The sequence below is a fragment of the Suricata suricatta genome, chromosome 3 (assembly GCF_006229205.1).
Source record: "Suricata suricatta isolate VVHF042 chromosome 3, meerkat_22Aug2017_6uvM2_HiC, whole genome shotgun sequence".
NCBI classification, from domain to species: Eukaryota; Metazoa; Chordata; class Mammalia; order Carnivora; family Herpestidae; genus Suricata; species Suricata suricatta.
Genome location: NC_043702.1, coordinates 18,410,285 through 18,436,459, shown reverse-complemented (window position 1 = coordinate 18,436,459; position 26,175 = coordinate 18,410,285). Strand labels below are relative to the sequence as shown.

At 57.1% G+C, this 26,175-nt stretch overlaps 4 protein-coding genes across 8 annotated transcripts in view; 2 read left to right on the top strand and 2 right to left on the bottom strand.

The window, feature by feature from the left end:
- Positions 1 to 535, top strand: part of GPBAR1 (G protein-coupled bile acid receptor 1) — a 3,273-nt gene extending 2,738 nt beyond the window's left edge. The window contains exon 3 of one of the 2 annotated variants that reach the window (XM_029932919.1): positions 25 to 535. In XM_029932919.1, the coding sequence (XP_029788779.1) occupies positions 25 to 392 (368 nt within the window). In that variant the 3' untranslated portion in view covers positions 393 to 535. The remainder of the gene's footprint in view (positions 1 to 24) is intronic. The other variant, XM_029932918.1, reaches the window with a different exon arrangement.
- Positions 536 to 688: 153 nt separating this feature from the next.
- AAMP (angio associated migratory cell protein) lies at positions 689 to 6,055 on the bottom strand. 2 transcript variants are annotated; one of them, XM_029933847.1, is made up of 11 exons: positions 5,853 to 6,055; positions 5,239 to 5,397; positions 4,469 to 4,588; positions 3,595 to 3,734; positions 3,204 to 3,348; positions 2,836 to 2,919; positions 2,386 to 2,501; positions 2,135 to 2,238; positions 1,899 to 1,989; positions 1,582 to 1,736; positions 689 to 1,153 (listed from the first exon to the last, which is right to left on the bottom strand). In XM_029933847.1, exons 1-11 carry the CDS (start codon positions 5,971 to 5,973, stop codon positions 1,078 to 1,080), a joined length of 1,311 nt encoding a protein of 436 aa, XP_029789707.1. In that variant the 5' UTR covers positions 5,974 to 6,055; the 3' UTR covers positions 689 to 1,077. The 2 variants fall into 2 exon arrangements, with proteins under 2 accessions (XP_029789707.1, XP_029789708.1); XM_029933848.1 differs by having other exon boundaries at positions 5,239 to 5,394.
- A 324-nt stretch (positions 6,056 to 6,379) lies between these two features.
- The window catches only part of PNKD (PNKD metallo-beta-lactamase domain containing), a 61,221-nt gene continuing 41,425 nt past the window's right edge, over positions 6,380 to 26,175 (top strand). The window contains exons 1-3 of one of the 2 annotated variants that reach the window (XM_029933852.1): positions 6,380 to 6,487; positions 7,229 to 7,397; positions 8,491 to 8,890. In XM_029933852.1, the coding sequence (XP_029789712.1) occupies positions 6,421 to 6,487; positions 7,229 to 7,397; positions 8,491 to 8,683 (429 nt within the window). In that variant the 5' untranslated portion in view covers positions 6,380 to 6,420 and the 3' untranslated portion in view covers positions 8,684 to 8,890. Of the gene's footprint in view, positions 6,488 to 7,228; positions 7,398 to 8,490; positions 8,891 to 26,175 lie in introns of those variants that run through there. The other variant, XM_029933849.1, reaches the window with a different exon arrangement.
- TMBIM1 (transmembrane BAX inhibitor motif containing 1) lies at positions 9,649 to 26,157 on the bottom strand. Of its 2 annotated transcripts, none has more exons than XM_029933853.1 (12): positions 26,059 to 26,157; positions 17,028 to 17,277; positions 15,725 to 15,825; positions 14,845 to 14,909; positions 14,554 to 14,607; positions 14,030 to 14,080; positions 13,484 to 13,523; positions 13,188 to 13,225; positions 12,914 to 13,001; positions 12,504 to 12,599; positions 11,473 to 11,526; positions 9,649 to 11,077 (listed from the first exon to the last, which is right to left on the bottom strand). In XM_029933853.1, exons 2-12 carry the CDS (start codon positions 17,227 to 17,229, stop codon positions 10,931 to 10,933), a joined length of 936 nt encoding a protein of 311 aa, XP_029789713.1. In that variant the 5' UTR covers positions 17,230 to 17,277; positions 26,059 to 26,157; the 3' UTR covers positions 9,649 to 10,930. The 2 variants fall into 2 exon arrangements, with proteins under 2 accessions (XP_029789713.1, XP_029789714.1); XM_029933854.1 differs by lacking the exon at positions 26,059 to 26,157 and adding an exon at positions 25,709 to 25,761.

Genomic DNA, 26,175 nt, shown 5'->3' with positions numbered 1-26,175 from the left:
GCCTGGAGCGGGCGGTGTGCCGAGGCGCGCCCTCGGCCCTGGCCCGGGCCCTCACCTGGAGGCAGGCCAGGGCGCACGCCGGGGCCACGCTGCTCTTCGGGCTGTGCTGGGGGCCCTATGCGGCCACCCTGTTCCTCTCGGTCCTGGCCTTCGAGCAGCGCCCGCCGCTGGGGCCCGGAACTCTGCTGTCCCTCATCTCGCTGGGCAGCGCCAGTGCGGCGGCCGTGCCCGTGGCCATGGGGCTGGGTGACCAGCGCTACACAGCCCCCTGGAGGGCGGCCGCCCAGAGGTGGCTGCGGGTGCTGTGGGGAGGAGCCTCCCCGGGCAGCCCGGGCGCGGGCACTGCCTACCGCGCCAGCAGCCAAAGCAGCGTGGACCTCGACTTGAACTAGGGGAGGGGCCTCCACTCGCTCCCACCAGACGTGGCCGTCCGCCTTGGCCACCAAGCCTATCTTCTCCAGTCCCCATGCCTCCAGATCAGACACTCCGCCCTTATCTGACCCCACCCTGACGGAATAAAGCTCCTCCAGCCCAGTTTGCTGTTATCTCATTCCACATCTCAGAAAAGGAGGCAGGGGAGATGGGTGGTGGAAAGAAACCAAAGCCAGACGAGCACCGTCGCAGCAGATTCTGCAGCAAGCCTCACTGGCTCCTCAGGTCTGGACGCCACAAAATCCACACACACGCACTCTGGGAAGTATATTTTATTTACATTTTTAAAATCTGTAACTAGTTCTCTCTTCCTCCTTTCCAACCCCAGAGATCTGGGGAGGGAAAGAACGGGGACCTCAGAAACCTACTCCCCACGTCCAAACACACCCCCATGGCTCACACCAGCAAATCAAAGTGAAAGAGAAAGAGGCCTGACCCCCCACCTCTGAAGGGTCCGCAGGTCTGGGCAAGGGTGGGGGGCCGAGGGGTGGGTCTCTTAAGAGAAGGGACAGGGGGGCAAGTCACTTTGAAGGGGTTGGAAAGTAGTCCGAGGCCCCCCTCCTCTTCCCTCGTACCCTACCGCCTCTGCTGGTGGCTTTCTCCCTTCACCCCTCAACGCCAGACACAGAGCACAGGCGGCAGCCACTAGCGGTCAGGTCTCTGGACACAAAATACTTTTGCTTTGTGGTCTCCCGATGTGGTCACCACCAGGGAGGCATCTCTGTGGACAGAAAGCACCAGTCGATGGGACAGAACGACCTGGGGCGCGGCCTCAAGCCGGCCCAGTCCCCAGGGGCCCTCGGCTGGCCTCCCCCAGTGCAGCCTCGATTCTGGACCGCTAGTGCCTGGCACCGGGCTGCCGGGCCCACAGCAACTGAACACACGACCAGCCACCAGGAAGGGGATCAGAGAAGAGCCGCAGCCTCGAAGGAGATGATCCCAGCCCCTCAGCCCCGGGTACCGTCCACCCGAGTGACAACCCCCTCAGGCTGCCCAGCACCTCTGCCTCACAGGCCACCACCGGGCCTTGGCTTCCAGCTTCCCCCAGGACCCCCCTCCCGCACCCGGAGGACCCTATAGCCCCCCGCTGTGCCATTCCCACCTTCCCAGGACTGAAGAAGGCTCTAGCCCTTTGCCCAATTCACGTACTTGCTGAGGGCAAAGTCCAGGATCTCTGCCGTGTGGCCCCGGTAGTCAGTAAGCAGGCGGCCGGTCCGGGCGTCCCAGAGGCGCACGATGCCATCTAGGCTGCAAGTGTAAACCACGGCGGTGCCCGCCTCCCACAGCAGTTGCACGATGCCCGACTATGCCAGGGGACATGACAGAGACACAGCGGGGGTGAGGGGCGGGAAAGCTGAAAGGCATGTGACCCCACCATCCATGGAGGGAGGAGGGAAGGGGAGGAAGGAGGGGGGGGATGGAGGAGGGCCATAGGGAGCCACATCTGTGGCTGCAGCTGCATGTACCTGGTGCTGACACTGGTGCCTGAGGGTCTGTGTAGACAAGTCATAGATGGCCAAGGTCCCATCCAGGTAGCCAACAGCGGCCAGAGGCATCCTGGGCAGGAAAGAGAACAACGAAGGCTCGTGGAGGGACCCACGCACCCCCACTCTTCCCCGGTCCCCTGGCCCAGGCACCCCCCGCCGAGCCCTCTTCTCCCCAGCTGCCCAGGTCTCCAGGCCCAGGCCTTTCTCTCACTCACACGCTGCAGAAGCCCAAGGACTCCACGGAATTGGACTCGCTCTCCTCACCTTCTCCCACGCTGGGCTGGGAGGCCACGGTTTCAGGTCTGAAAACACCCACCACCTATAGGTCACAGGAGAGAAGCAGAGGATCGGAGGAGGGCTGACTGGAAGGGGGAGACGCAACGGGAAAGGGGCCTAGAGAATGATCAGAGAGGAAGAGGAGGACACGGCGAGCAGGGCTCCCTGGCCAGGCTCCTGGCACGCTCACCTTGCCTGTGGTGGCACTGACCAGCTTGGCCTGGCAGTCCACAGAGCCAGTTAGGATCAGGCTGCCGTCCTGGTTGGTGGCGACACAGGTCAGAGGGCCCTGGTGACCCTCAGTTCCTAGGATGGAGCACACGGCTAAGTCAGGCTTCTTCATCCCGGCCCCAAAGTCCTGCCCCAGGTCTTCTGCACAGAAGCCCAGTTAACCCTTCTCTGCCTTGGATACCTTTCATTTGCTTATATATTTTAATGTTTATCCGTTTTTGAGAGAGAGAGAGATTACAAGCAGGGGAGGGGCAGAGAGGGAGATAGAGGATCCGAAGCAGACTCCAGGCTCTGAGCTGTCAGCACGGAGCCCAATGCGGGACTCGAACTCACAAACCACGAGATCATGACTTGAGCCGAAGTCGGACACTTAACCCACTGAGCCACCCAGGTACCCCTTGGATAATACCTTTTAACACATGGATTGGGCTTCCCTGCTTCAGGTCCCAGACCCTGATGGTGCCATCTTCATAGCCGACCACAGCTCTCTTCCCTGGGGGCCACAGTCGCGCAGACGGAGAGAGAAAAAGAGCACCCTCAGGCACACCCAGTGAGGGAAGCGGGGGAAAGGGGGAGACAAGAAAGTAAGGGAACAGACACTGCCCCAGGGACTAGCGGAGAAAATCAAGTTCAGGGTAGGGAAAGGGAAGCGGTCTGCTCTGGGGGTGTGGGTCCGTGCCCCAGACAGCAGGCTCTGAAGTCCACAGGCCGTGGCTTGGGAGGGGGCCCAGGAAAGGTAGTAAACTTGAACGCCACCTCTCCGCACCCAAGACTCACCATCAGGGAGGACTCGGCCACAGGTAGCTGGGCAGTTGGGGCCCTGGAAGGTCTTGCAGTCACCGTTTGGGACCTTCCACATCCAGGTGTTGCCATCAGCCGTGCCCGCCAGTAGCACAGGCGCCCGAGGGTGCCATTCCATCCACTGGGCAGAGAGGCGACGTCAGCAGGGAGGCCCATCCCCCCACCCCACCCAGCAGCCTGTCCTGTAAGCTCCACCCAAGGTCAGCAGGGACGGTACAGGAAACAGCCATGGACGCCCTCACTCACGGTACCCTGGGAGCACACGGGTTTATAAGTGGCTGGGCCTGGAAAGGCCAGACTGGACCCCCAGGTTCTCACTCTCTACCCAAGGTCCCCACCTAGCTGAACGCCACACTGATGATCTCACCTCCAGATCGCCGGCTTCAAAGGACCAGACCTCTTCCTTGGTGTCCACCTGCCACACTTTCAAGAGGCCACTCATGTCCCCCGTGGCCACTAGAGTAGAGTCGTGGCTGAAACCAGCACAAGTAACCGAGTCTTTATGGCCTGCAAGGGAAAGTAGGCAGAAAGAGAGGCGAGCGTCAGGTACCCGGGTGTCTGGCCGCCAGAAAGGACCGGCTCAGAGGAAAAGCAGAGGCAGTCTCGCCATCCCACCCTCACAGGAGATCAAACTCATGCTGCTCCAGGAGTCAATACTCCCAGGTCTCCCCAGGGGCACAGTGCTGGCCTCCCACTCGACCATGCCTAGCCCAGCCTATGTCCCCCCCCCCACTCTGTCCACCCCACACCTCTGCCCAAAATGCCCACTCCTCCTTTCTGCCTAACTATTCTCACGCCAGGGCGCCTGGGCAGCTCAGTCAGTTGAGTGTCCGATGCTTGGTTTCAGCTCAGGTCACGATCTCATTCTCATGGGCTCAAGCCCCGTGTCTGATTCTGTACGGGCAGCACAGAGCCCGCTTAGGATTCTCTCTCCCTCTCCCTCTGTCCCTCCCCTGCTCATGCTCTCACTGGAAATAAATAAATAAACTTTATAGAATTTTTTAAATAAAATAGATGAATAAGCAAATACTTCCATGCCAGTGCTACCTCCTCCCAGACCTTTCCCACACTCCTCTGGCCGACAGCGGCTCCCTCCCGTGCCCACAACAGACAAACTTACTCTGCTTTGAGAACCTCCAGCCCAGCATAGAGCTGGCACAAAATCGGGGTCCCTACATGGCTACTGGATGCACAAGCACTGCAGGCCAGCCCCCTAAGACCTCCCGGGAACACGACCTCACCTGCGCACTCGAAGAGCAGCTCCCCATCGCTGAGCCTCCACACGAAAGCTTTGTCGTCTTCGCCCCCCGTCACCGCCAAGGTGTTGGTCTTGGGGTCCAGGCTCACGCAAAACACAGACGCTGTCCCAAGAGATATTCCGTAAGCGGGCAGGGCTCACTCCTGAGGTTCTGTCCTTAAGGACCTGCAGGGAGCCCATCCCCTTCCACCCAAAGCAGCACGTATTTCCTCCAAGAGGAAGAAAGGTGCAGCCACGTGCTTTGCAGTTTCAAGCGTCCAGTTGCTAGAAAAATCCCTCGGCAAGCTTGCCAAGGCGAGAGCCCTTCCCCAGGGCTACCCCCCTCACCACGCCAGACTCCTGCATAGACAAAAGGAGTGTACGTGTGCAAGATTTCCGGTTCTCAGCACAGGCTGGGGACAGCACTGTTGTCACTTACCTGATTAAGAGCTAACATTTGAAAGGATTCTATAAAACACGCTCAAAAAGGTACTATTATCCCTAATTTACAATAAGATAATTTTCTGGAAAGGAACTAGGACCCAGAGAGGTTAATAACGATCCGAAATCAGTTACCAGCAACAGGAGGATGTGAACCCAGGGGTCTCGCTGGCTCCAAGAGCCAAGCCCTCCCCCCCATTCCATCACAGCGCCAGCCCCAGGCAGGTCGTTTCCCCATCTCTGCGACCCTCCTAACGCTCCCTACGCAGCAGGCGTCTGACGTCCAAATGCCCACCTGGACGGAATTTCTGAGGCGTCTCCTCAGGGACCCACCTGAGTGCAAGGCAAAGGTGACTTCACTATCATCTGGGCCCTCCATGCTGCCGACCACCCCTTCCTGGGGTTCCAGAACCCAGCCCTCCTCGTTGCCCTCTTCCTCTTCTTCTTCTTCTTCAAAGTCTACATCTTCCATCTCTTGAGCCAGATCATCTGCTTTGGGGAGAGGATTAAAAGACGGGGCTCGGCAGACAAGAAGAAAGAGGGCAAGGGAGACGTGTGGGGTGGCCCGAAGCTGGCGTGTAGCAAGAGGGTCGGCTGAGGTCAGATAGATAGGGTGAAGCGGGGGCGAGAAGCAGCAGGGAGGAGGGGGCATGTGGGACGGAAGACAGGAGAGGTCTGAGGACCTGGGGTTGGCCGGAGACAGTGTGGGAAGGGAGGACCGAGGGGATGATGGGAAGGGGGTGTGTGAGGGGAAGGGCCAGAGGAGGCGTCAGGGGAACCCCCACCCCTGCCAGGCCTGAGAACTAAGTGTGGGGGCAGGGCAGGGGGGGAAAGGCGAAGGAGGTCGGTTGGAATGACCGGTGGGGAGGGAAAGGGAGGGGGAGCAGGGGTCAGAGGCCAGGGGTGAGAGCCTCCTGTCCCACGGCCTGCGGAGCGACAGTTCTCACCTGGGTCCGGCGGACCAGGATCCAGTTCTACCACCTCGATAATCTCCTCATCACCATGGAAGCTTAGGGTCTCCAATGGAGGGGTGTCAGCAGCCGCCCCGCTCTCGGATTCGGACTCCATGCGGCGCAAGCGGCCGATCCACTTCTCTGGGCCCAAACGCCTCCCAGAGTCAGCTCTGCGCGACGACGCGGAACTCGAGCCCCTCCTCCCGGGAGGAAGTAGGCGTAGGCGACTCCCCGGCAGGAAGAGCGACGGCCACTAGACCAATAGCGAAGGGGGCTAACTGACTGACTCACCAATCACAGGGCAGAGCTGGGAGAAGGGGACGGGGCGTGGCGGGGAGAATCCAAACTCCGCCCGGCCTGACTCCGCCTCCAACAGGAGGGAAACAAGCGAGCGTGCGCGCCTCCGGGGTCTCCTGGGAAGAGTAGTTCTCCTGGGTCCCCTCGCGGGCTTCTGGGAGATGTAGTTTCTGGTCTGTAGGCAGGACGGAAGGAGCGGGGGAGGCCCCTTACGCAAACTACAATTCCCGGCGGGGAGCGCGGTGAAGGGGGGTGGGATCTGAACATGGCGGCGGTGGTAGCTGCTACGGCGCTGAAGGGCCGGGGGGCGAGAAATGCCCGCGTCCTCCGGGGTAAGGAGAGGGACCCCGGGGAGGGCAGGACTGCAGGGGATCCCCTTTTTTATACATCCCAACCAACAGTAGCAGGAGGGCATGGCTGTCGACTCCTGCCTGCACCCCTCTGCAGGACCATAAAGAGTCTAGGGGCTAAAGGATGCTCTCTAGAGGACACCCAATCCATCCCCCTGCTGGACAAGTTACACGACATCTCTCGGGTCATGCTGCGAAAGGGAGCTCCGAGGAAGCCTTTTAGACTCCCGCGCTCCAGGTGTTTCACACTCACCGCAGTGCAGAGGAAAGAGCCCCGGGCTTCTGGAGGCTTGGGTTCTAGCCTCGGATAATTAGCAGTTTGACCTTGGGCGAAGCAGTTCATCTCTCGGGGCTTCAGTTTCCTCTTCTGTAAAACGAGGGGATGGAGTAGACTACCTTTAAGCTCCCAGTGCTAACATTCAGCAGTTTGAAAACCTTTTCTCGGATTTCCTTCATACGTCGTATGTGAGCCCCACTGCAGCCCTTCACATCTTGTCGTCTGAGCAGATGAAGAACAACGAAGCTCGCTCTCCTGGCACCAGGGTGATGAGCCCGCAGTGACGTGGAAGTGGCTTTCAAAGGTGCCACCTCGATGGCAATGTTCCCATTTCCCTTTGGATTCTCCCTGGCACATGTTACTCCAAACTGCAGTCACTCCACTTCCTTCCCCGCCCCGGGCTTGCTTCTTATCTTCTTACTGACCCTTCTTCTTTCCATCCACAGGAATTCTCTCAGGAGCCACAGCCAACAAGGCCTCCCACAACAGGACCCGGGCGCTGCAAAGCCACAGCTCCCCAGAGTGCAAGGAGGAGCCCGAGCCCCTATCCCCTGAGCTGGAATACATTCCCAGAAAGAGGGGCAAGAACCCCATGAAAGCTGTGGGACTCGCCTGGTGAGTTTCAATTAACTCTTTGCCCACCAATGGGGAGTGGCAAGCGGGGGCACCCAGAAACTTCTCTGAGTTTCAGGTGGTGAGTTGAATCCAAGGTTGTGGGGACAGAATTGCTTGGTGTGAGGACTGGAATCTCAGAGGAATGGGGCAGGGGAGTTGGGGAAGTGTGTGGAATTGGAGACACAGTGGGCTTTCTGTATAGTAAGCTGAGCTACTCTGATGTGAATTTGGGCCCCTGGCCTCATTCCTTTGGGAGCTTGGGGTGAAAGCCAGTTGAAATCTTTCATGGAGATCATGTGAGATTATATTAGTCGTGTAAGTAGCATCTACGAGGTGTTCAGTACGTCATTATTTGGATCTGACTCTGGCTTTAAACGTACTGTTGGTCAATATGAAAAGGAAAGGAGAGGGAGGTTAACAGTTTTTTCCACACCTCAGGTGTGCCAGTACTTTATAGGGTAATGTTTTAGTTTCTTTGAGATAAATATTACACGCCCTAAATACAAAAAGAGAAAAACAAGAAGCATTACAAAAATTACATCCCGTTTCACAAGAGGGAACCAAGGCTCAGAGGTGGGATTCTCACCAGGTCTTGTGACTCCATGCCCTTCCCCCCAGACCTAAGGGCCTCTCAAGAAGCAGTAATTCAGATTAAGAGGGGGGTCTGGGAGGGGCCGCGGGGCAGTTAAGGCACAGAGGAACTTTGCCAATGCTTGGAGAAGGAAAGAGGATGGGCTGTCTGGAGAATTCTGTACAGTCAGTACCGCAGGATCATGGGGCTCGTGTTGAGGAGTGTCAAGCTATAGGGGAAAGGAATGGAAAGGTAGACAGAGACCCAATCACACTCAGTGTTTTGTGCCGTGCCTAGGAGTTTGGATTTGGCCTGAAAGTACCGAGAGCTGTTACAGAGTTTAAAGCAGTGCAGCGGCAGGGTCTGATTTGCTTGGGGCCCTCCAGCCAGTGCGGAGGCTGCCTAGACACAAGAGTTATTGCAGTGTTCGTGTGATCAATGAAGCTGGAATGAGATTCCCCCAGCTCCACTGGCTCAGGCTTGGCCCCTCCCCAAACCCCATGCCCATCTCCCCACCCCTAGGGCCATCGGCTTCCCCTGTGGTATCCTCCTCTTCATCCTCACCAAGCGGGAAGTGGACAAGGACCGTTTGAAGCAGATGAAGGCTCGGCAGAACATGCGGGCATCCAACACGGGCGAGTATGAGAGCCAGAGGTTCAGGGCCTCCTCCCAACATGCCCCATCTCCTGAAGCCGGGTCCGGGGTGCAAGCCTGAGGAACACAGCAGCTGCCCCCACCCCCCAGACTGTATTGACTGTGGCCTCCAGACTGCGAAGTCCTTTGCGGTTGGCCCTGATTCTGGTCCTTGCCCGTGAGGTCCACCAGAGGGCGCCCGACGCCCAGGCTGCTGCCAGCCCCTGCCCCACCCCTCCCGAGAAGCCAGCCAAAGGCAAATAAAGTTATTGAGTGTTTTGAGCCCAGAGGAACCATTACTGGGCCTGTGAATCCCTTGGGATGGGAGGGGCAGAGGGAGGGCTTGGTTACTCACTTGTGCTCCCTCTCACAGAAGCGCCCAGTGTTTGGGCTGGCTGGTTGGGGAAACCACAGAGACTTAAGTACAACAAGCCTAGGCTCAGGCCCTGGGGACCAAGCCCTCACCATGGCTGCCAGGAGGGTGGAGTCCTACTGAGCCTCTAACAGAAAATAAAGAGAATCAAAATGGACACTCTGGGTGTGGGGGCGGGGGACGCGATCCTCTTGGTCTAGTCCAAGTGACTCAGCCTCTGTGGGCCTCAGTTTCCTTGTTTGTGAGAGGGTTTGGACTAGTGATTTCTAAAACAGGAGTTCTAAACTTGAACCTGGTCCATCTGCACCCCACCCCCACCCCCGTCACCCCCATGTGTGAAATCGTGTATACACATACAGCTCTGTGAAGAAGAGAGTTCCTAGCTCTCACGTGCTTTTGTAAAGGGTCTATGATGCAGAGAAGGTCACACGTTACTACCACTGTCGTTCAGAGAGAGACCATCCGCCCCTGCCAGACTCCGTATTGCCAAGGCTGAGCCCTTCCCAATCTACTGCCTCCATCACCAGGAAGCACTGGGGTAGAATAGATTTTGTGATCTTAGAAAAGGTAGAAGAAACCAAGGCAGAATGCAGAGGCAGGAAGCGGATGGTTTGGGCAGAGCCAGGCCAGCCCTCCCAGAGTAGACCCCTTACAGAAACCAGAGTCACGCAGGGTTTTAGCTTCTAAACACAAAACTTTATTACGCTGCTAGTTATGTCCTTTTTTGTGATATATTTAGGACTAAGTACTTAAGAGAAGTCCTAAGTATACCCTCGTGCTGATTTAGTTTCTACCCCCACTGATAGAGGGACTCCTGTCCTCCTTCCCCATTCCAGCTTGAGGCACTTGGTGTCAGGAAGAAAGTGGCAGCTGGGCTAGAGATGAGGCTCGAGGCTAAATCCCCCAGCACAAGTTAAGTACAAACTGTGAGGAGCAGTCTCCTTTTGCTCAGGGTTCTCCCCAGGTTAGCACAAGGAAAGAACACAGAAGTTTCCATGGACACCACAGTAGGCTTTCCTATCCCTCAGGTCAGGTAGAGGACCCCAGAGCATTTTCCCTGCCCCCCACCCTGGCCCCTCTTCTCCCTGGTTACTTCCTGGCCCCCCCACAAACCGCTCCATCTCCTGAGCTTTGCTCCTCACTTTCTTCTCTGAGCAGCTTGAGCACAGGAAGCAAGAGGTCTCTCTAACCAGAGATCTCAGAAGCTCCCAAGGAGGCCCCAGGGAGCTTTGGAGAATGGGGACCAGACGGCTGCGAACAGGCCTGCCCCCTCCACCACCACAAGCCATGAGGAAACCCAGGGCAGATGCTGTATTGGCCCCTGTGCGTGACCTTGCTCGCCCTCCTCACCCTCCCCTACTCCAAATGAACAGTATACATATGCCATCAAAAGAAGAGGGACTGAAGCGGGGGAGACCCATGGGCACAGAGCTCTTCTACCTTTGTGAGCTGGAAAGCGCTAAGGGTTGTCAAAGGAGTACAGGATGATGGCCTGTGTGTCCAGGAGGCTGGGGACAAAGCTCTCTGGCCTTGTTGGGGGTTGAGGGAGGAAACAGCCCCAGCTACCAAGCCCAGAAGCCTATGGCAGAGATGGGAGGGGACACTTCATCACCTCAAAGTCACTTCTACCCCTCATATTCCCTTTTGGCTGTAGAATAGGTTCTTTCTGTTTCTCCCTGCAACCCCAGCTGTTGAGAAGAATGTCGTGGAGGGAGAAGGCGCATCTTCCGCCTAGTCCCCGCAGAGTCTGCCAGAGGCGAGAGTTAGTCCCCAGTTCCCCCAGCCCCGCCAGGTCCCTGTGCCTCCACTGCCAGAGATGCCACCCATCCCAGGACAGAAAGGAAACTGGGAATGTTACTGGAGGGGAAGGAAGGGGGTCCGAGGTCCAGACTCCAGTCACAGGGCCCAGCCCTCTAGGGAAGGGAGAGTCCATGGCGGGGTGGAATGCAATGCTCCTTAATTGCGATCCCCCACCAGCTGCAGCACAGAGGTGAAAATGTAGATGATGTCAGTGTAGATCTGCAGGGCGCCGGTGATGTAGTCCTCCGGGCTGATGGTGTGCTTTCGGTTCCCCAGGACCAACTGCGTGTCATAAGCCAGGAACTGCAGGCACAGGGAAGGCACAAGTGAGGACCCAGGGGCTCAGTGGCCAGAGCTCCTTTCTGGTTCTCTGTCCTCGGAGCCTCCATGCCATGCGGTGTCCGTAGGGACACTTTAATGAGCACAACAACCCATGGGCTCTCCCCTCAATGGTTCACAGTCTAGGAAGGCAGAAAGACACCAGCATCTATAATACAGCCTGCTGGGTATTCACAGGCCGGTGAACAAGATGGCAGGAATGCCCAGAAAATCAGTCACCTCTTGAGCGTGGAAAGAGGAAAGGGCAGCTGTGGCCCTACCCGCAGCCTCCTAAGTGGCCTAAACTCTAGCTCCATCTGTCTAGTCCCTCCCTTCCAGCCCCCAACTCCCCTTCCTAGAGACATCGGGGCCTTACTTACCAAGGTGAAGCAAATGGCCCCCAGGGCAGCATAGACCATGTGCAGCCAGTAAATCTGGGGAGAGGGGACAGGGACAGTGTTAGAGATCTTAGCAAAGCACGGACCCAGGCAGTCGCTCAGGGCCAGTTTCCCCCGGAATTCTGGCATCTGAGTGGGGAGACCCAGGAAGCTAGCTACGTGAAAGGACTACTTCTGCCTTCCAGATCCTGGAAGAAATTAGGAACAGTAACATATTTGGGGTGCCTGGCTGGCTCATTTGGTAGAGCATGTAGGTCTTGATCTCGGGGTCGTGAGTTGGAGCCCCATGTTGAGTGTACAGATTACTTTAAAAAAAACAAAAACAGTAACATTTGGCAGAGAAAACAGAGGCCATCTTCCAGGGCTCATATAAAACCAGTCTCCGGAGTTAGTTAGGATTCAGAAGTGTCTGCTGTATTTCCAGAAAAGAGCAGGTGGTTGAGTTATAGCCCTGGGAGGGGCAGGAGCCCGGCAGGTTCAGCTTGAAGAGCCCCAGATGTAGTCGGCATTCAGCAGAGTGGGTCCTGCGGCCAAGCCTGGGAGGGAATCCCCACTACCACCCCAACGACGGTCAGAATCATGGCGCCCCAGGGGAAGCCTGCTCCACAGCGCTCCGGGTACCCATCCACAGGGCAGGGCCAGCCATGGTCGAGTAGGCAAGTGACCCTCCTGCCTATGCCTCCCCTCCCGGCCCCACACTCCCCTCCTCGGGGGTCCCCTCTATCTGAGCCCATCTGCCATCTCCCTCCTCGAACCTGACCTCAGCTGTCAGACAGGTCTCACCCAGTGCTTCCCGTAGGAATTCTGCGGTGCCCAGGGCCTTCCATCCCCTAACAGAGACAACCCTAACCCCAAGGATGGAGCTCCAGCACTGGTGCCTCTGCTGAGCAGCTGAGAGCTTCCGGAAGTCATCCTGCCCCGACGCCTGGGGCAGGGGCGTGCTGCAACACTTCACACGGAGGGTCTCCTGTGAATGTTAGGTTTGCGGACCCCAGCTCTCCCAGGACACTCACATATTTGAAGGACAGCACAATGGTGGTGACGATCCCAGTCACCATGAGCACAATTCCCAGGACACAAAAGAGGCCTGTGCACGATGTAAAGTCCACCTGTCAGGAAGGGAGGAGGAGGCACCTGTCAGACAAGGATCACAACTAGCTGCCAGCTGCCCTGCCTCCCCCTCCAGGGAGTCCCAAGGCTGCTGCCTGGAAGGCAGGGGCATGACCATGACATTCTGAGGACAGACACCAGAAGCAGTTCTGTAGGTGCAGACAGGAGGGGGCAGGGACTAGGCTCTCCAAGGGAGCCCCCTGGCGTGTAGGAGTCTGGGCCCTCACAGGCCTGTTGGCTGCCACGCCCGGAGGGCCCAGTTCATAGAAGAAAGGGGTGAGTGGCCAGGGAAGGGCCCCCCCCATACCCTCACCTTGGTCTGGAAGCAGAAGATAGTGACTGAAATGGATACCACAGCAGTGATGATCATTGCAATGATGACAGCTTTGGTGTCATACACACTGAGGGGAAGAAGGAGTTCAGAGAGGCCAAAGGGATGAAGAAGCCACGTATGAATGACTTCACACCATCACTTCTAGAAGGACCCTGCCCAGCACCCACCCATGCAGATGACTGCCGGCCCAGGGATGCCCCATGCCCCATAATACACACTTCACAGGAGTGCGGTGGTTCGTCCCTGAACGTACCTGGAAATGGTGCCCGTCATGAAGCCCATGGCGAGAGTCTGAGGGAAGGACAGAGACAAGAGTGAAACACGTGAGGAAGGTGGGGTGGAGGCACGGCCCCGGGAGACTGCCGGAGCTGGGGGCCAATGCGACTGAGCAGGAAAGAGGCAGCCCCGAGAAGACCAAGGCCCGTGGGTCAGATCAGGGTCAGGGAGAGAGCCAGGGACATCTTCCACAGTGGTGTCCCCGGCCCCTTCCCTGGGACCAGCTCTCTCTCACACCCTCTCCACACCCTCCCTCAACCCTTCTAGACTTACAAAGATGGTCAGCAGGATGATATTCCATGGGAAACGGCGTCTGAAGGGAAAGAGACTGTGATTAGCGACTTGGGTCTAGCCTGGTGTCAGAGACTCCTTTAGCAGAAGGAAGTTCTTGGCTCAGGTGCATAGAGATTTAGGCCTTAACTCAGGAGAGGGAAGGCCGGCGTGGCCTTCAGTACCTGCTCAGGTGTTCTTTGCAGGGACAACCTGGGGCAGTGGGACAGACCTGGGCTATGGAGCCACAAACACCTGGGTCCTGTTGCAGTTCTTAAACTGCCTTGTGAATGTGAGAAAGTTACTCAACTTCTCTAAGCCTTGGGTCCTTCCTATTTGTTAAATGGCTAAAACGTTACGTATCTGACAGACGTACTGTAAAAATAACCGCCACGTGGCTGAATAGATCCCACACGCCCAGTGTACGCACCTCGACTTCAGCTGTGCTCACGACCACGCAGCTGCTTTAGGGGCCCCCCGGCTTCTCCCAGACACTTGGCCCCCCGCCTGCCCCCCACCATCCCTTCTCGTTGTCTGTCTGGGACTCACCTGGGTCCCTGGCAGCAGGCAAGGGTCAGATAGGTGGCCAGGAAGACAGCACTGGGGAGACAGAGATGAGGAAGTAGACTACGGGCCCAGCCTGCCCCTCAGCCCCATTGGCCCCACCTGCTGGCACTCACCAGGCCAGCAGGCCGGGGGCCGTGGGAAGCCCGAGGAGAAGCCAACCAGGACAAGTACCCCCGCCAAGGGCACTGAGAACCTCTGAACAGGGAGTGTGGCCAGGAAGGACCGTGACAGACAGACTAGGAGAATGTGCGTACCATTTGGGGGTGTGCATGCTGTCCCCCTCTCCCTGCCCCTGCTTCCAGCTCTGTGGGTTGCTACTCCTCCCTGGGTGGCTCGCACACCTCCGCCCTTCCCAGCACAGCTGGCACCGGGGGGGGGGGGGGTCCCTCTAAAGTACTCTGATCACCACCCTGAGAAAAGCTGGTCAGTTGTCCCCCTACCCATCGCTGCCCCACCCCCAACACACACACACATACACACACAGAGCAGAGAGCAGCAGAACTCACTAGGACACATAGTAGATAAACAGGTTTCTCCTGACGAAATCACCAACTGGCTTCCTGTGAAGCAGGGAAGGACACAGGAGAGGAGTCACACAGTCACACTGTCACACCTCGGCCTGGCTGCCTCCCCGCCCAGGACCTCCCGGCAGCCTGGCCCAGCTGCCCTGACCACCCCATGCAAACAAACTCCCCTTCCAGTCCATCTGGGCACAGCGCTCCCCTCACCGCCCCCCCCCCCCCGGCCCCCAGGCGCTCCCACAGCTGGCGAGCCTGGGGCAGAGTCCTCAGACTCACACAAAGGTGAAGATAGCGATGATGGCCACCGTGATGAGCAGCTGGATGGAGATGATGCTGTAAACCTGGAGCAAGTGGGGGGGTGGGAGGCAGCATGCATCACCATCCCCCGCGTCTCCCCAGGAAGCAGCCAGTCCCCCCAAGGAGCCCAAAAGACCCTACCACCCCACCCATAACTTCTTTGGGTGGGGAGGGGGCTCCTTCTTAACTGTGAAGGATCTGCTTCTCATTTCCGCTAGAGCCCTCCTCGGCTGCAGCCTGGCCCGAAGGCCACCCCCTCCTCAAGGAGTCTGGCTCAGATACTATTCACACCCACAGAGCTGACCCCCACCTCCCACTGCTCCTTGACATCTCCCTGCCCCCACCTTGTCCGACATCTAGGCTCAGTTCCCTACTTACTCCCCCTGCCTCCCTGCACTACCCGTGTGGCCTCCACACTTCTGGCAGTTCAGTGTGACATCTGTCAGGTATCTACCTACTTGGAGCAGGGCGTCATGCAGATGTGAGATGGGGGAGGGATGGGGTATAAAAGAGTATGATCATGCTGGCTTCACGTTGCTCACAGTCTAACAGGAGAAAGATGTTTGGGGACGGTAGAACACTTGGGCAGAGCCTGCTTAGATTTTCTCAGATTGAATCTGTCCCCCACCACAAGGTCAAGGAAGAGAGGCGTGAAAGGTGGGGAACGTGGGTCAGTGGAGCCAAGGGCCCCCTCTGAGGTTGGGCAGGACTAACGAGAATTCAGAAGGCAGCAGCACATCTGCGTGGGAATGAGTGCCCTGGACCTAATAGTGCGGGGTCATCTCCACCCCTCCCCCACCCCACCCCATTCCCACAGCCTCAGGGGCCCAGGTACAGCAGCCTCCCGCCCATGTCTCACCTTTCGGATGAAGGTGTGCCGGACTTTCCTGTCATCCCACTCTCCAGGCCCAAAGCTTTCACTCACTGCTCTCTCCTCCCCATCATAGCCTTGGCCTGGGCCTGGGGACAGATCAAATATGACCAACTGGGGACCTGAGACATGTGGCCTCAATCCCAAAGCCTGCATGACGGACATTATCTCAGAGTCTCAGGGGTCTCCAACTAAAAGACTAGGGCTGTAACTCAGGAACTCCTCACCCAAGTCAGGTCCTCTGGATGCCCTCAGGGTAACCTGGTGATGGCCTGGGCACCATATGGGGCCATGTGTCTCTCTCACAAGGGGGCTTAAGTGTAAGCCATTCCATCGGTGCACATTCACTGATGGCTCCTGGATGGGGGTGGCAGGCCCACACCTGGGTGCTCTGGGGGATGAACGCTCATGGTCTCCATCTAGGGGCTGTGATCTAGTGAGGGGCAGAGCAGGGGTGTCACAGGTGGAGAGAGGAAGAGGAAAGTAGAGGAAGGTGGAAAACAAGAGTGAGGACCATAATCTACATCCGGCAAGCATCAGCGCTCAGGGATGCCATCGGTCTGCGTGCACGGTACAAGCATGACTGTGACCATGACTGACGCACTATAGTCCCACCAGAACACACAGCTGAGAGCTGGCCGTGACCCAGGATTCCAGAGGCTATAGGACTCAAAACATTCCTTCAATGCCTCCTTGGATGCTGCTTTCAAAATCCGCATGTGAGCCATTCAGGAAAAATCCCTGCATTCTAATCTCTCATTTCTGACCAAACAGAGCATTTACCTGCCATGACATTTATCAAACATCCAAATGACTTCTGGGTGTCTGCAAAACTCAGATGTCACCTTAAAGGATGAGGACTTGTCAGCATGAGAGTATTTAAGAAAAAAAAAACAGAAAAGTGCCTCAGGTACCAAAGAAGAGAGGAGTCGGGTGGTGGCAACTGTCTAGTTAGGACACAGAAATGGCTCACCCTGCCACTTTCTCATCTGATGTGGAAGTTCTGCTGTGTGCCTGTGGACTCAGTCTCCTTGCTGAATGAAGGGGCTAGTAGGTGGCTCAGGGGCCAGGTGCTGAGGGCCAGGTGGAGAGGGAGCAGGCAGCTCAGGGCACCAGGTGCTCAGGGGACAGGAGCGCAGGTAACAAAGATGGTGAAACAGGAGAGATGTAAGGAGGAGATGAAAAAAGGGATAAAACAGGAAGCTGAGATGGAAGGAAAAGAGAGGGGCGGTCTCATGTAGTACATGCGCTACCACCCCGCCAGCCCCCCCACTGCCCCTCGAGGACTCACCATAGTTCATGGGCATCGGGTGGATGGGGGGCATAGGCTGTGGATAGCCAGCAGGGTGACCGTAGCCAGGCTGTGGGTAGGCAGGGTAGCCAGGGTAGCCACCGGGCAGGACGGACGGCTGCCCGTAGCCCCCTTGGGGCGGAGGGCCAGGGTACAGGGGGTTGCGGTCCTCATAAGGAGGGGGGGCACTGGGGCTGGACATGGCCGTTCAAGGGCTGAGGGCACCTCAATGGCTGCCAAAAGCTGGCACCTGAAAGGAGATGAGAAAAGGAGTCAGGAGTGCCCAGCCCAAGCTCACTGGGCCCCAGGCCAGGCTGCCTCTGTGGAGAGGGGACCCTCGTATTTTCTCTCTTGATCATGATCACAGCGTGTCCTCCTTGCCCACAGCCCATCCTCCCCAGCCCCACCAGCTCAGCCCCTGCCCCTCTGCCTTCATGCCAGCCTTCTGTCTATGGCCCTCCCTCTGGTGCCGCCCCACCCCCCCGGAAAGTAGGAGAAGGGGAGATTTGTGCAGGAGCCCAGAGCAGTCACTGGGCATCAGGGGTGTGAGAGACTAGCGACGGAAGCTCGGGAACTCCCCTGTGCTCATTTAAGAAGTTTCCAGTGACCAGGGAAGGAGCCCAATGGCCCCAGCCAAGCCTGGGAGTGAGTCACAAGGCCTGCCAGCCAGCCGGGACCCATTGAAGGGGTCAGCCCAGCCCCCACAGCAGCTGGCAGGAGCATCACGCTGGGGAGAAGCCAGGGCTCTAAGTGGAGGGGAAGGGGGTGGAGGACAAGCTAGCCCCAGGGCCGAGCCACCAGGCCCAAGCGGGAGGGCAGTGGGCCCGTGGCCAGTGGCTGAGTCAGGGGACGCCAGAGAGGCCTGGGCGAGGAGGTGCCCAGGGCTGGCCACTCGGGGCTGGGGAGCTGCACAAAAGGTCAAGCCAGAGACAGGACTTTCTGGTTCCTTCAAGTAACAGCTAAGGTGTGTCCAATGGGTGTAGCAGCGTCTGGCTGCCGCTGTTCTCTTCACTGCCTTGCCAGGTAGTGGATAGTGTAGACAGGGCCCTGAATCCCCCTTGGAGGGAGAGACCCATGTTTTGGACTCTGGTATCCCTGTGATTCCTGCCTGGTCCCTAGCGGGGGCCATGGCTAGTAGGGAGGAGAGCGCACTGATAGGCCATGCCTCAGGATCCAGCAGGGGCCTTCTCGGCCAGCCCGGGGAGAGCTGAGGAACGAGGAGGGAACCCCAAAAACAGCTGAAAGGGACCTCCAGGTTTATGGCCCCAGATGCTCAATTTAGAGAAGAGGAACAAGGCACAGAACAGTGAGGTGACTCATGACTCCCCAGGGTCACAAAACTAGCAGGTTAATGGTACAACCAGAACCCAGGCCATCAGGGTCCTGGGTCTGCATCCTCTGTATTAGGCTGTGTTCTTTCTGCCTCTTGGGCCAAATAAATGTCTTCCAGGCCTGGTGTTCCCCTCTGAGGTGGCCAAGATGGGGTCTTGGGGAGAAGCTAAGGAGGAGGTCCCTGAAAAGCCTGGACAGGGCCACGACCTCCTCCTACAACATGTCCCAAGGGGCAGACCTTTAGGACCCCCTCAAGGAGGAAGCACCCCCAGATCCAGGCAGGTGACATGCTCAGCACCTCTGCTGGAAGGAAGAGAGAACCGGCTTTTCCTGTTAGAGCACCCCCCACTCCCCACACCATCCAGGGATCAGATAAAGGACTGCCTCATCTCTTCTCTCTTAGGAGAACTGGGATAATGCAGAGAGGAAGGTGGTGGGGAGGGGGAGAGGGGATCGAATAACAGGCCAGGGCTCTAAATGGGTTACTTTGAGGAAAGTTGGTCTCCATCTTCCCAGAGTAGATGAGCCAGCCCAACAATAATGTGTCATCAGAAATAAGAAGGGCCTTTCTAACAGTGAGGGTGTGACAGCACACCAAGGCTTCAAAAGCAGGGTCATGGTGAAGGTCCTGCACAGTGAAGTACGGCGACCTGAGGAAATACGGAGCGAACGAGAACAAGACCAGAGTGCTGTGAGTTTAAGAAGCAGAGACAGTGACTGCTTCAGAAACGTCCTGGTCTTCTGTAAGGATAGGGAAATAAGTATAAATAGTTATAATATGTGAATCTTAATAGATTTTGAAAAAGGAAGAAACACAAACTGGCTCTCCTGCCCTGAGGCAAGAGGCTCCTTCTCCCTACACCCCTCTGCCCTTCCCGCTCCCTGAACCCCCGTTTTATTCCACCAAGAGAATGGCATCCTGCTTATAGGAAGAGGTACAAACAGGTCACTTTTGGAATAGGGCAATTATCTAAAATTTTTTTTTAATGTTTTATTTATTTTTTTAATACAGAGAGAGACAGAGCATGAGAGGGAGAGGGGCAGAGAGAGAAGGAGACACAGAACTGGAAGCAGGCTCCAGGCTCTGAGCTAGCTGTCAGCACAGAGCCCGATGCGGGGCTCGAACCCATGAACGTGAGATCTGACCTGAGCCGAAGCCGGAGGCTCAACCAACTGAGCCACCCAGGCGCCCCTAAAATTTATTAAAAAAGAAAGAAAGAAAGAAAGAAGTGCCTGGCTGGCTTAGTCAGTAGAGACGGCAACTCTTGATCTCAGGGCTGTAAGTTAAGCCCCATGTTGGCTGTAGAGATTACATTAAAAAAACAAAATATTAAAAAAAAACTTACTATGGAGTAGGGCTATGTGTCATTATTACAGCCATCTCAGCCCTGGGTCCTGAGATGCCCACCCGTCTGGGTGACAGCACACAGGTGACTAGGCTGAACATGGCCCAAGAGGGAGGCACAGGCAGGAGAGGCCCTATGGTTCAAAGGCCCAGCTGGGCCACCACAGGTGATGTCACCATGACCCGGCCCTGTCTCCTGCAGGGGGTGCTCCTCTATAAAATGAGGTCAGATGATCTGTGAGCTCACTTCCTGCTCTAAGAGACTGAACTTGCTGAGGCACCCAGCAACACGGGCTTGCCCTTTGCCCGGCCAGCAGTGGTGCCTCCCTCCTCCTTCCAAGCCGAGCCTGGCAAACAGGCTCCTTCCCAGACCACAGGGGCTGCAGCCCCACGGTGCAAGGTTAAATCACAGAGAGGAAGGTCAGCCTCAGACCGGCCACCAGGTCTCCAGGGGCCTGGTCCGGCTCAGAAGGCTGCTGACTCACCAGGACTCCCTCTGCACTCTCTCACCCCTCCCTTTGACTCCTCTGGTTTCACAGCAGTTCACAGTCCAGTTCTCCAAGGGCTCAGCCACCAGGCCCTGCTCACCAGAGACTGGCACTGACCATATCACCTCACTATGCCTCAGTTCCTCCACATGGAGAATGGGTTTCACACTCTAACAGCACCCTTCTCAGAGTTGTAAAAATATGCATAAAGCACTTAGAAGGGTAACTGACCCCTGATAAAAACAGTAAATGGTGGCTCTTTATAGTTATTATATGATTAATCCTTCTAGTAGTCCAACAGGGTGGGTAATGTAATCCCTGTTTACAAATGAAGAAATAGAGGCTTAGAAGAATTCAGTCACTTGCCCAAAGTTACTTAGCTAGGGTGGGTGAAGTGAACATCTGAGCGCCAAGACGGACGTCAGAGCCCACGCTCTCATCCCTTATTTTGACGCCCCGTCTACCTATGCCTCTCGTCACTGCTCACGGCTACCCATCCAAGAGCCTCTAATGGCAACAGAAGGCTTACAAAGCAAAGGGACACCGAACCATTCGGCCCCCTCCATAATTCCCTGTCTCCCGGTTCCTGAACAACCACCGGGAGGTGAAGAGGGTTATAATCAGAGCCAGAGAGTCTTAAACGCCAGAGCTAGACGCAAACTTGATCATCTAAGGTGAGCCAACCCCCTCGCTTTACCAGCCAGACAGGGAAATCGAGTGACCTCTCCATGGTCATGGTCACGGAGCTGGGCCTGGGGCTTGGGCCTACATCCTGGCTCTCTGATGTGGAGTCCTGGGCACAGAAGAGGGAGAGAGTGTGCAGGCAAGTCAGAGGGGTGGCCAAGCGCGGCCACACGCACCTCTGAGCAGTGCCGGGCAGGCAGGGGCCTTGGCCCATGGAGGCCACGCTTCCGAGCCCGCCCCCTGACAGCTGCCCGGCCCACATGAGGACCCTGGTCACTCTGTGTCAGGGAGGCCTCAGAGAAGGATGAGGTTTGGGGCGGTGTCTGCCCAGGCAGTAGGGAAAGGGGGAGTAGTCAGTGTTTACTTTCAGAGCTGTGACTAATAGTAGGCGCTGGAGAACGTGGACTCCGGGAAAGAGGAGGGAGGCGATCCAGAGCCGTGGAGGATGACTGGTGCCCAAAGACTAGTAACCAGGAATCAGGCCATTTGTGTCTCACAGTTTCCACGAGCTAAAAGGGACTGAATTGTCCTAAAACACAGTAAGCATTCAGTTTCCCCTGAAGACACTCCAACAACAGGGAGCAAGGCGGTGCCGCTTGCAGGCAGCCTGAATCAGTAGAACATTCTTCCTCACCATGCCTGTTATCTAGACATTCTGACTGCCCCGTCCTTGCCGTGTTACAGATCTAAGTCTGCTCCCCCATCCTCACGGCCCCACGCCCCCAGCAGAAGGAGCCAGAAGCTCTCCTTTCTCCTTCAGACCCAGCCGGCCCAGCAGCGGCAGTGGGCTGTCTCAAACGCAGGACTTGTTGGCTGTCAAGGTTTTCAGGTACAGCCTTAGGGAAGCAGCCCCTTCCTGGGAGCCACCTCAGTGTGACCACCAGGAATCCCCCCATCTTCCCCCCCCACCTCACTCAGGCTCCCTTGGGGGCACCTGAAGGGTTAAGGCTCTGGAATCTGCAGAGAGGAGGCCTGAGCTGCTTGCTGCAGGCTGGTGTGTGTTGGAGGGAGGGGCGGAAGGGAGCAGCTGACAGGTCCAGGCAGCCTGCCCTCCTCGCTGCCAGGAACGGATGCCCAGAGCCAGAGTGGAAAGAATAGCTCAGAGTGTGCATCTCAGAAAACCCCACCCAGCAGGCACAGGAGCACAGCCCCTGGCCTCTTAGGATGGTCTCCATACCCACCTTTTCCCCTACCTACCCCCAACTCCTCCAGCTCTCCCCAACCCCCAAGAACTGCACGCCCCTCCCCACCCCAGCACAGAGCCACCAGGGCAGAGGAGTAAAAAGATACACCCGGGAGTGTCTGGGCCAGTCACCAGGCCTGCTGCACATGGACCAGGAGGCCCAGAATCAACTTCTCCTTCTGTTTGCTTGGTGTCTGGGAACAGCAGCATGACTCTGAGCGGATCTAAAACCTGACGCAAGAGCTGGAGTGGCCTTTAGAAATTATCCAGTTATCTGACAGGCAAGGAAACCCCAATGCCAAGGAAGTTCCTGTCCCAGCCCACAAAGGGCCTGTTGGTCATAGGTTTGGAACTTCCATTCCCAGCCCTGCCTAGTGAGGCGGAGCCAGAACAAGACACCCTTCCTCCCCACCCTCTTCCCCCGCCCCTGTGTCCTCCCGCTCAGAAGTAGATTAAGACTGCCAACCCACAACTTCCATCCCAGGCCCCAGGCTCCAGCCAGGTCGGCCTCTCTGAGGCTGAGAGGGACAAGAAAAGAGGAGGGTGACCAGACCCCCAGGTCCATCCCCCTTCAGTGGGGGGCAGAATTGTGTCAGCAGAGTGGGTAAGCTCAGTGACCCCAGCCACATCTGTGGTCCTGAAGGCCAGGAAATGCAGATGAGGAAGGAGGATTCATAAATGCAGCCCCTATCCACACCTCCTCCTTTGCGGTTCATCTCTGCCTTTCAGCTGGACTTCGAGTAGGAGGGAGGAGGGGCAGACATAATTAAGAAGCCACCATGAGAAGGGAGACTAACCCTCCCTGTGACAGGCAGGGAAGGAAGAGAACAGCTCACAGCAGCAAGTACCGTGTACCTGTCACTGGCTATTCAGGCAAGTCTGAGCCTCACAACGGCCCTCTGGGGTGCTCGTCCTTACCACCACTCTGTCGACAAGAGAACTGAAATTCAGGCAAAAACATACCTGTGGTCCCACTGCAGGCAAACCGCAGCGTGTCTGAACCCAGATTTGATGTCTGATTTTAGAGTTCATGCCCCCTGCTTTGACACCTGCTGGGAACAGAAGCCCCTGAGGCGCCCTCCCCAGCCACCTGTGTGCACAGGCCAGCACCTGGGGCAGGCCGAGGTAGCAAAGACCTTTACCCTTGCACAAAGTCAGTCCATGCCAGAGCCCTGTGTTAGAAGGCAGGGAGCAGAGTTCTTGTCCTGGTCTTAACCCCAGTGTGAGTCAGGGTGGGCCACTCCACATCTCTGGACTCACTCCTCTCCTTCATAAAACAAGCACATGCAACCAAAAGATCAAGTCTGTTCCAACTCCAGGAGCCTCTGATTCTGAATGAGCAGCAGGTTTCATTCTGCCCCACTTCCTTAAAGAATCTACGCTGGGGTCACTACTGATGTAAAATGTCCACAGAGGCAGAGGCATCTGACATATTCCGGGTTTGGGAATGGCCCTAATGCCCTCTCCTCCCAAGCTGCCCACATACAGCTCTCTGGACGCTACAGCCAGCACTTCCTGGGTGCTCACTTGCCCCAGAGTCTGCGGAGAAAGCGTGTTAACACCACAGATACGGAAGAGTACCAGGCGGGAAGGGCAAGAGACCTGGGCTCAAAAATCCTAACCCTGCCACCAGGCCAGTGATCTACCATGGCTTCCTTTCCCCCAAAATCAGCCCCCATAGGGGCAAGGGGGAGGGACTTGTTACCCAGAACCATGGAGTGAGTTGAAAGCTAAAATCATCCAGCCAGGCATTTCCCAGACTGCTCTAAAGAATGCCACTCCCAGAGATGTTAACGGATGAGCTCTGAAACGGGGAAGTCTGAAAAATCCATACCCCTTTTGGAGATTCCCAAGACACAAGGGCAATGTAGCCTCTGAGCAGCCCTGTAATGAGCAAAAGCTGTTCAACTTTGTTTAGCCCAGTTTTCCTCCAAACTTGCCCAAGCCTGAAACATTTTTATCAGAGCACATCTAATTAATATCCCATGGGATCCTGACCAGGCCACCTTTGTTTTACAGATAGACCCAACCCTGAGAATGATTCATGTCCCCACTCCTCATATCTTAAAACCCTTGTCCTTCTACGCAGCTCTCAAAGCAGTCACAGGAAGGACAGGCGAGCCCCCTCACTGAGTCAGCTCCATGCCAGAGGCCACTGCAAGGGTCCCTCCTCTCCTCTCCACCCCCACCTCCCAGACAGCTGCTATCCTGATCTCCACGGTGGAATTTACTGATTTACTGCCAAGGGCCAGGGGACAGCTTCAAGTAGCATAGCGCTAGGAGACTGGCATCGTGGAGCATCACCTTGACGTCACGGGAAAAAATACAAATCCTTAAACACAAGAAGAAGGACTCATTCTTACTTTCCTCCCTGACCAGTACTCTCGGTACCTGGCACTGTAGCCCGTGGACTTCTGAATATCCTCTCTACTTCAAAACAAGTTTTAGTCTAGAATCTCAAACTCTTAGGGTTGGAGGATCTGGTCAAGGCCCTCCCCTGTACAGCAGTCCCAACAGAATGCTCAAGAAAGGCCACATCGGCCTTAGCCATATTGTTAGCAGAGACCTTCTTCCCAGAGAGCTGTCTCAGCCTCCGCTCTGGCCCTGCTACTGTGGCCCTCGGAAGACACAAGTGTCCCTTCCCTGGGACCTCTGCTCTTTCTGAAGGACCCTGGATGAGAAGTTTTGGGGGGTGGGAGGGAGTGCTCTGAGGCAGACAGCTTCCAGCTGAGGCCCCTGTTCCTGTAGGAGGAGTCTGAGCTGAGGTGGCTATTACCGCAGCTCATGATACGAAGTTCTCCCCACACTTAAGGTGTAACCCATCATTACTCTCTGACGTGCCCATTTTTACAAGCGAGGCCCTGAGGTCATGGCACCAGAAGACAGAAGAAGTCAGTGCCCTTGACACTTGTGTGGTCCCACCACTCCTTTCTAAGTTACAGACTGGGTCCTCTGTTTGGGTCCCATGACTAGAAAGACAGGGACCGCAGACAGGTGAGGAGAAAGTATGGCTGCCCCTTGGCCCCAGACAGAGCAGCCCAAGGCGGCACCTGGCTCCCCCTGCCCCCACTGGCCAGGCCAAAGGCGCCAGCTCTGAAACCAAAGCTCACTGGTGAGATGAATATTTCAGAGCCCCAGAGAACAGGACACCTGAGGGACCTGCCATGACTTCTGGCTCTGACCCTGGTTCCCAGGCCCACCCCCACTTCATCCGGGGTCCAGGTTCCTCAGGTAGAACGCCACCCCCTGGATACCACACCCAGGCCACAGTGGGGTGAGAGGGGATGGAGAACAAGCTGACGCAGGACCGCAGATCAGGGCCAAGCCTCCCTGCGGCCTTCTTCCGCTTGCCCTCCCACTGTCTCCCGCCTCCTTCCCCGGCTCCACTTGTGTTCCCCTTTCCCTGTTACTGTTGGGTTTTTATGCCGGCCCAACGGGGCCACACAGTACTTCCTCGTAGCTTTCTGAATCCAGCCTGGGGACAGTGGCTGGAAGCAGGCAGGCTGAGGCAAAATCATGGTGACAGGGGTGGCACTTCCCCATGACAAGCATACTGGGCTGCTGACCCCTCCCCCCACTCACAGACTCATTCACCTGTCTACACCGAGGCTGGCACCAGGCTCCCCGGACGCTCCCCTCCCCCTCCTACCAGCAGAGACACCTGACAGCCTCATCCCACGCGCAGCTGGCCACTCTGGGGGCTCGTACGGTGGACACGCCCTGCGACACACAAGCCAGAAAGAGGGGGACGTGACACCCTCAGACTCTGGCCCGCTCGCCGGGGCTCGCTCCACTACCCACTGCTAGGCTCCCAACGCTAAACAGGCACCACTTCGCCTCCGGGGCCGAAGGCGAACTCCAAGGGCGAGGGCCACAGATTCCCGTTCCGGCGCCGCCTCCCTGGGCTGAGCACTCGGACAAAGCCTGGGGCCCCAAGCCTGGCCCCGTCCCCGCCTGCACGGGGACCCAACTCCCGCCGACCCCGGCGCCCTGGCTTGCCTGGCAGCTCCGACGGTGCGCTCCCGGCCTCCCTCCCGGCGCTGCGAGTCGGGCACCGGAGCGCGCTGGCCTGGCCTGGGCTGAGCTGGGGCTCCGCGCCCCGCCCCGTCGTCCCAG

Excerpts from the sequence above, each read along its gene's own strand:
- AAMP (XM_029933847.1), bottom strand. The coding sequence starts at position 5,973 with ATGGAGTCCGAATCCGAGAGCGGGGCGGCTGCTGACACCCCTCCATTG. Across the intron at positions 2,502-2,835 it reads CCCAATCCATGTGTTAAAAG|GAACTGAGGGTCACCAGGGC; the intron begins GTATTATCCAAG and ends GCTCCATCCTAG. Across the intron at positions 1,990-2,134 it reads TCCTTGGGCTTCTGCAGCGT|GATGCCTCTGGCCGCTGTTG; the intron begins GTGAGTGAGAGA and ends TTTCCTGCCCAG.
- TMBIM1 (XM_029933853.1), bottom strand. The coding sequence starts at position 17,229 with ATGTCCAGCCCCAGTGCCCCCCCTCCTTATGAGGACCGCAACCCCCTG. Across the intron at positions 14,608-14,844 it reads ATCGCTATCTTCACCTTTGT|GAAGCCAGTTGGTGATTTCG; the intron begins GTGAGTCTGAGG and ends CCTGCTTCACAG. Across the intron at positions 13,524-14,029 it reads GCCTGCTGCCAGGGACCCAG|ACGCCGTTTCCCATGGAATA; the intron begins GTGAGTCCCAGA and ends CTTTCCCTTCAG.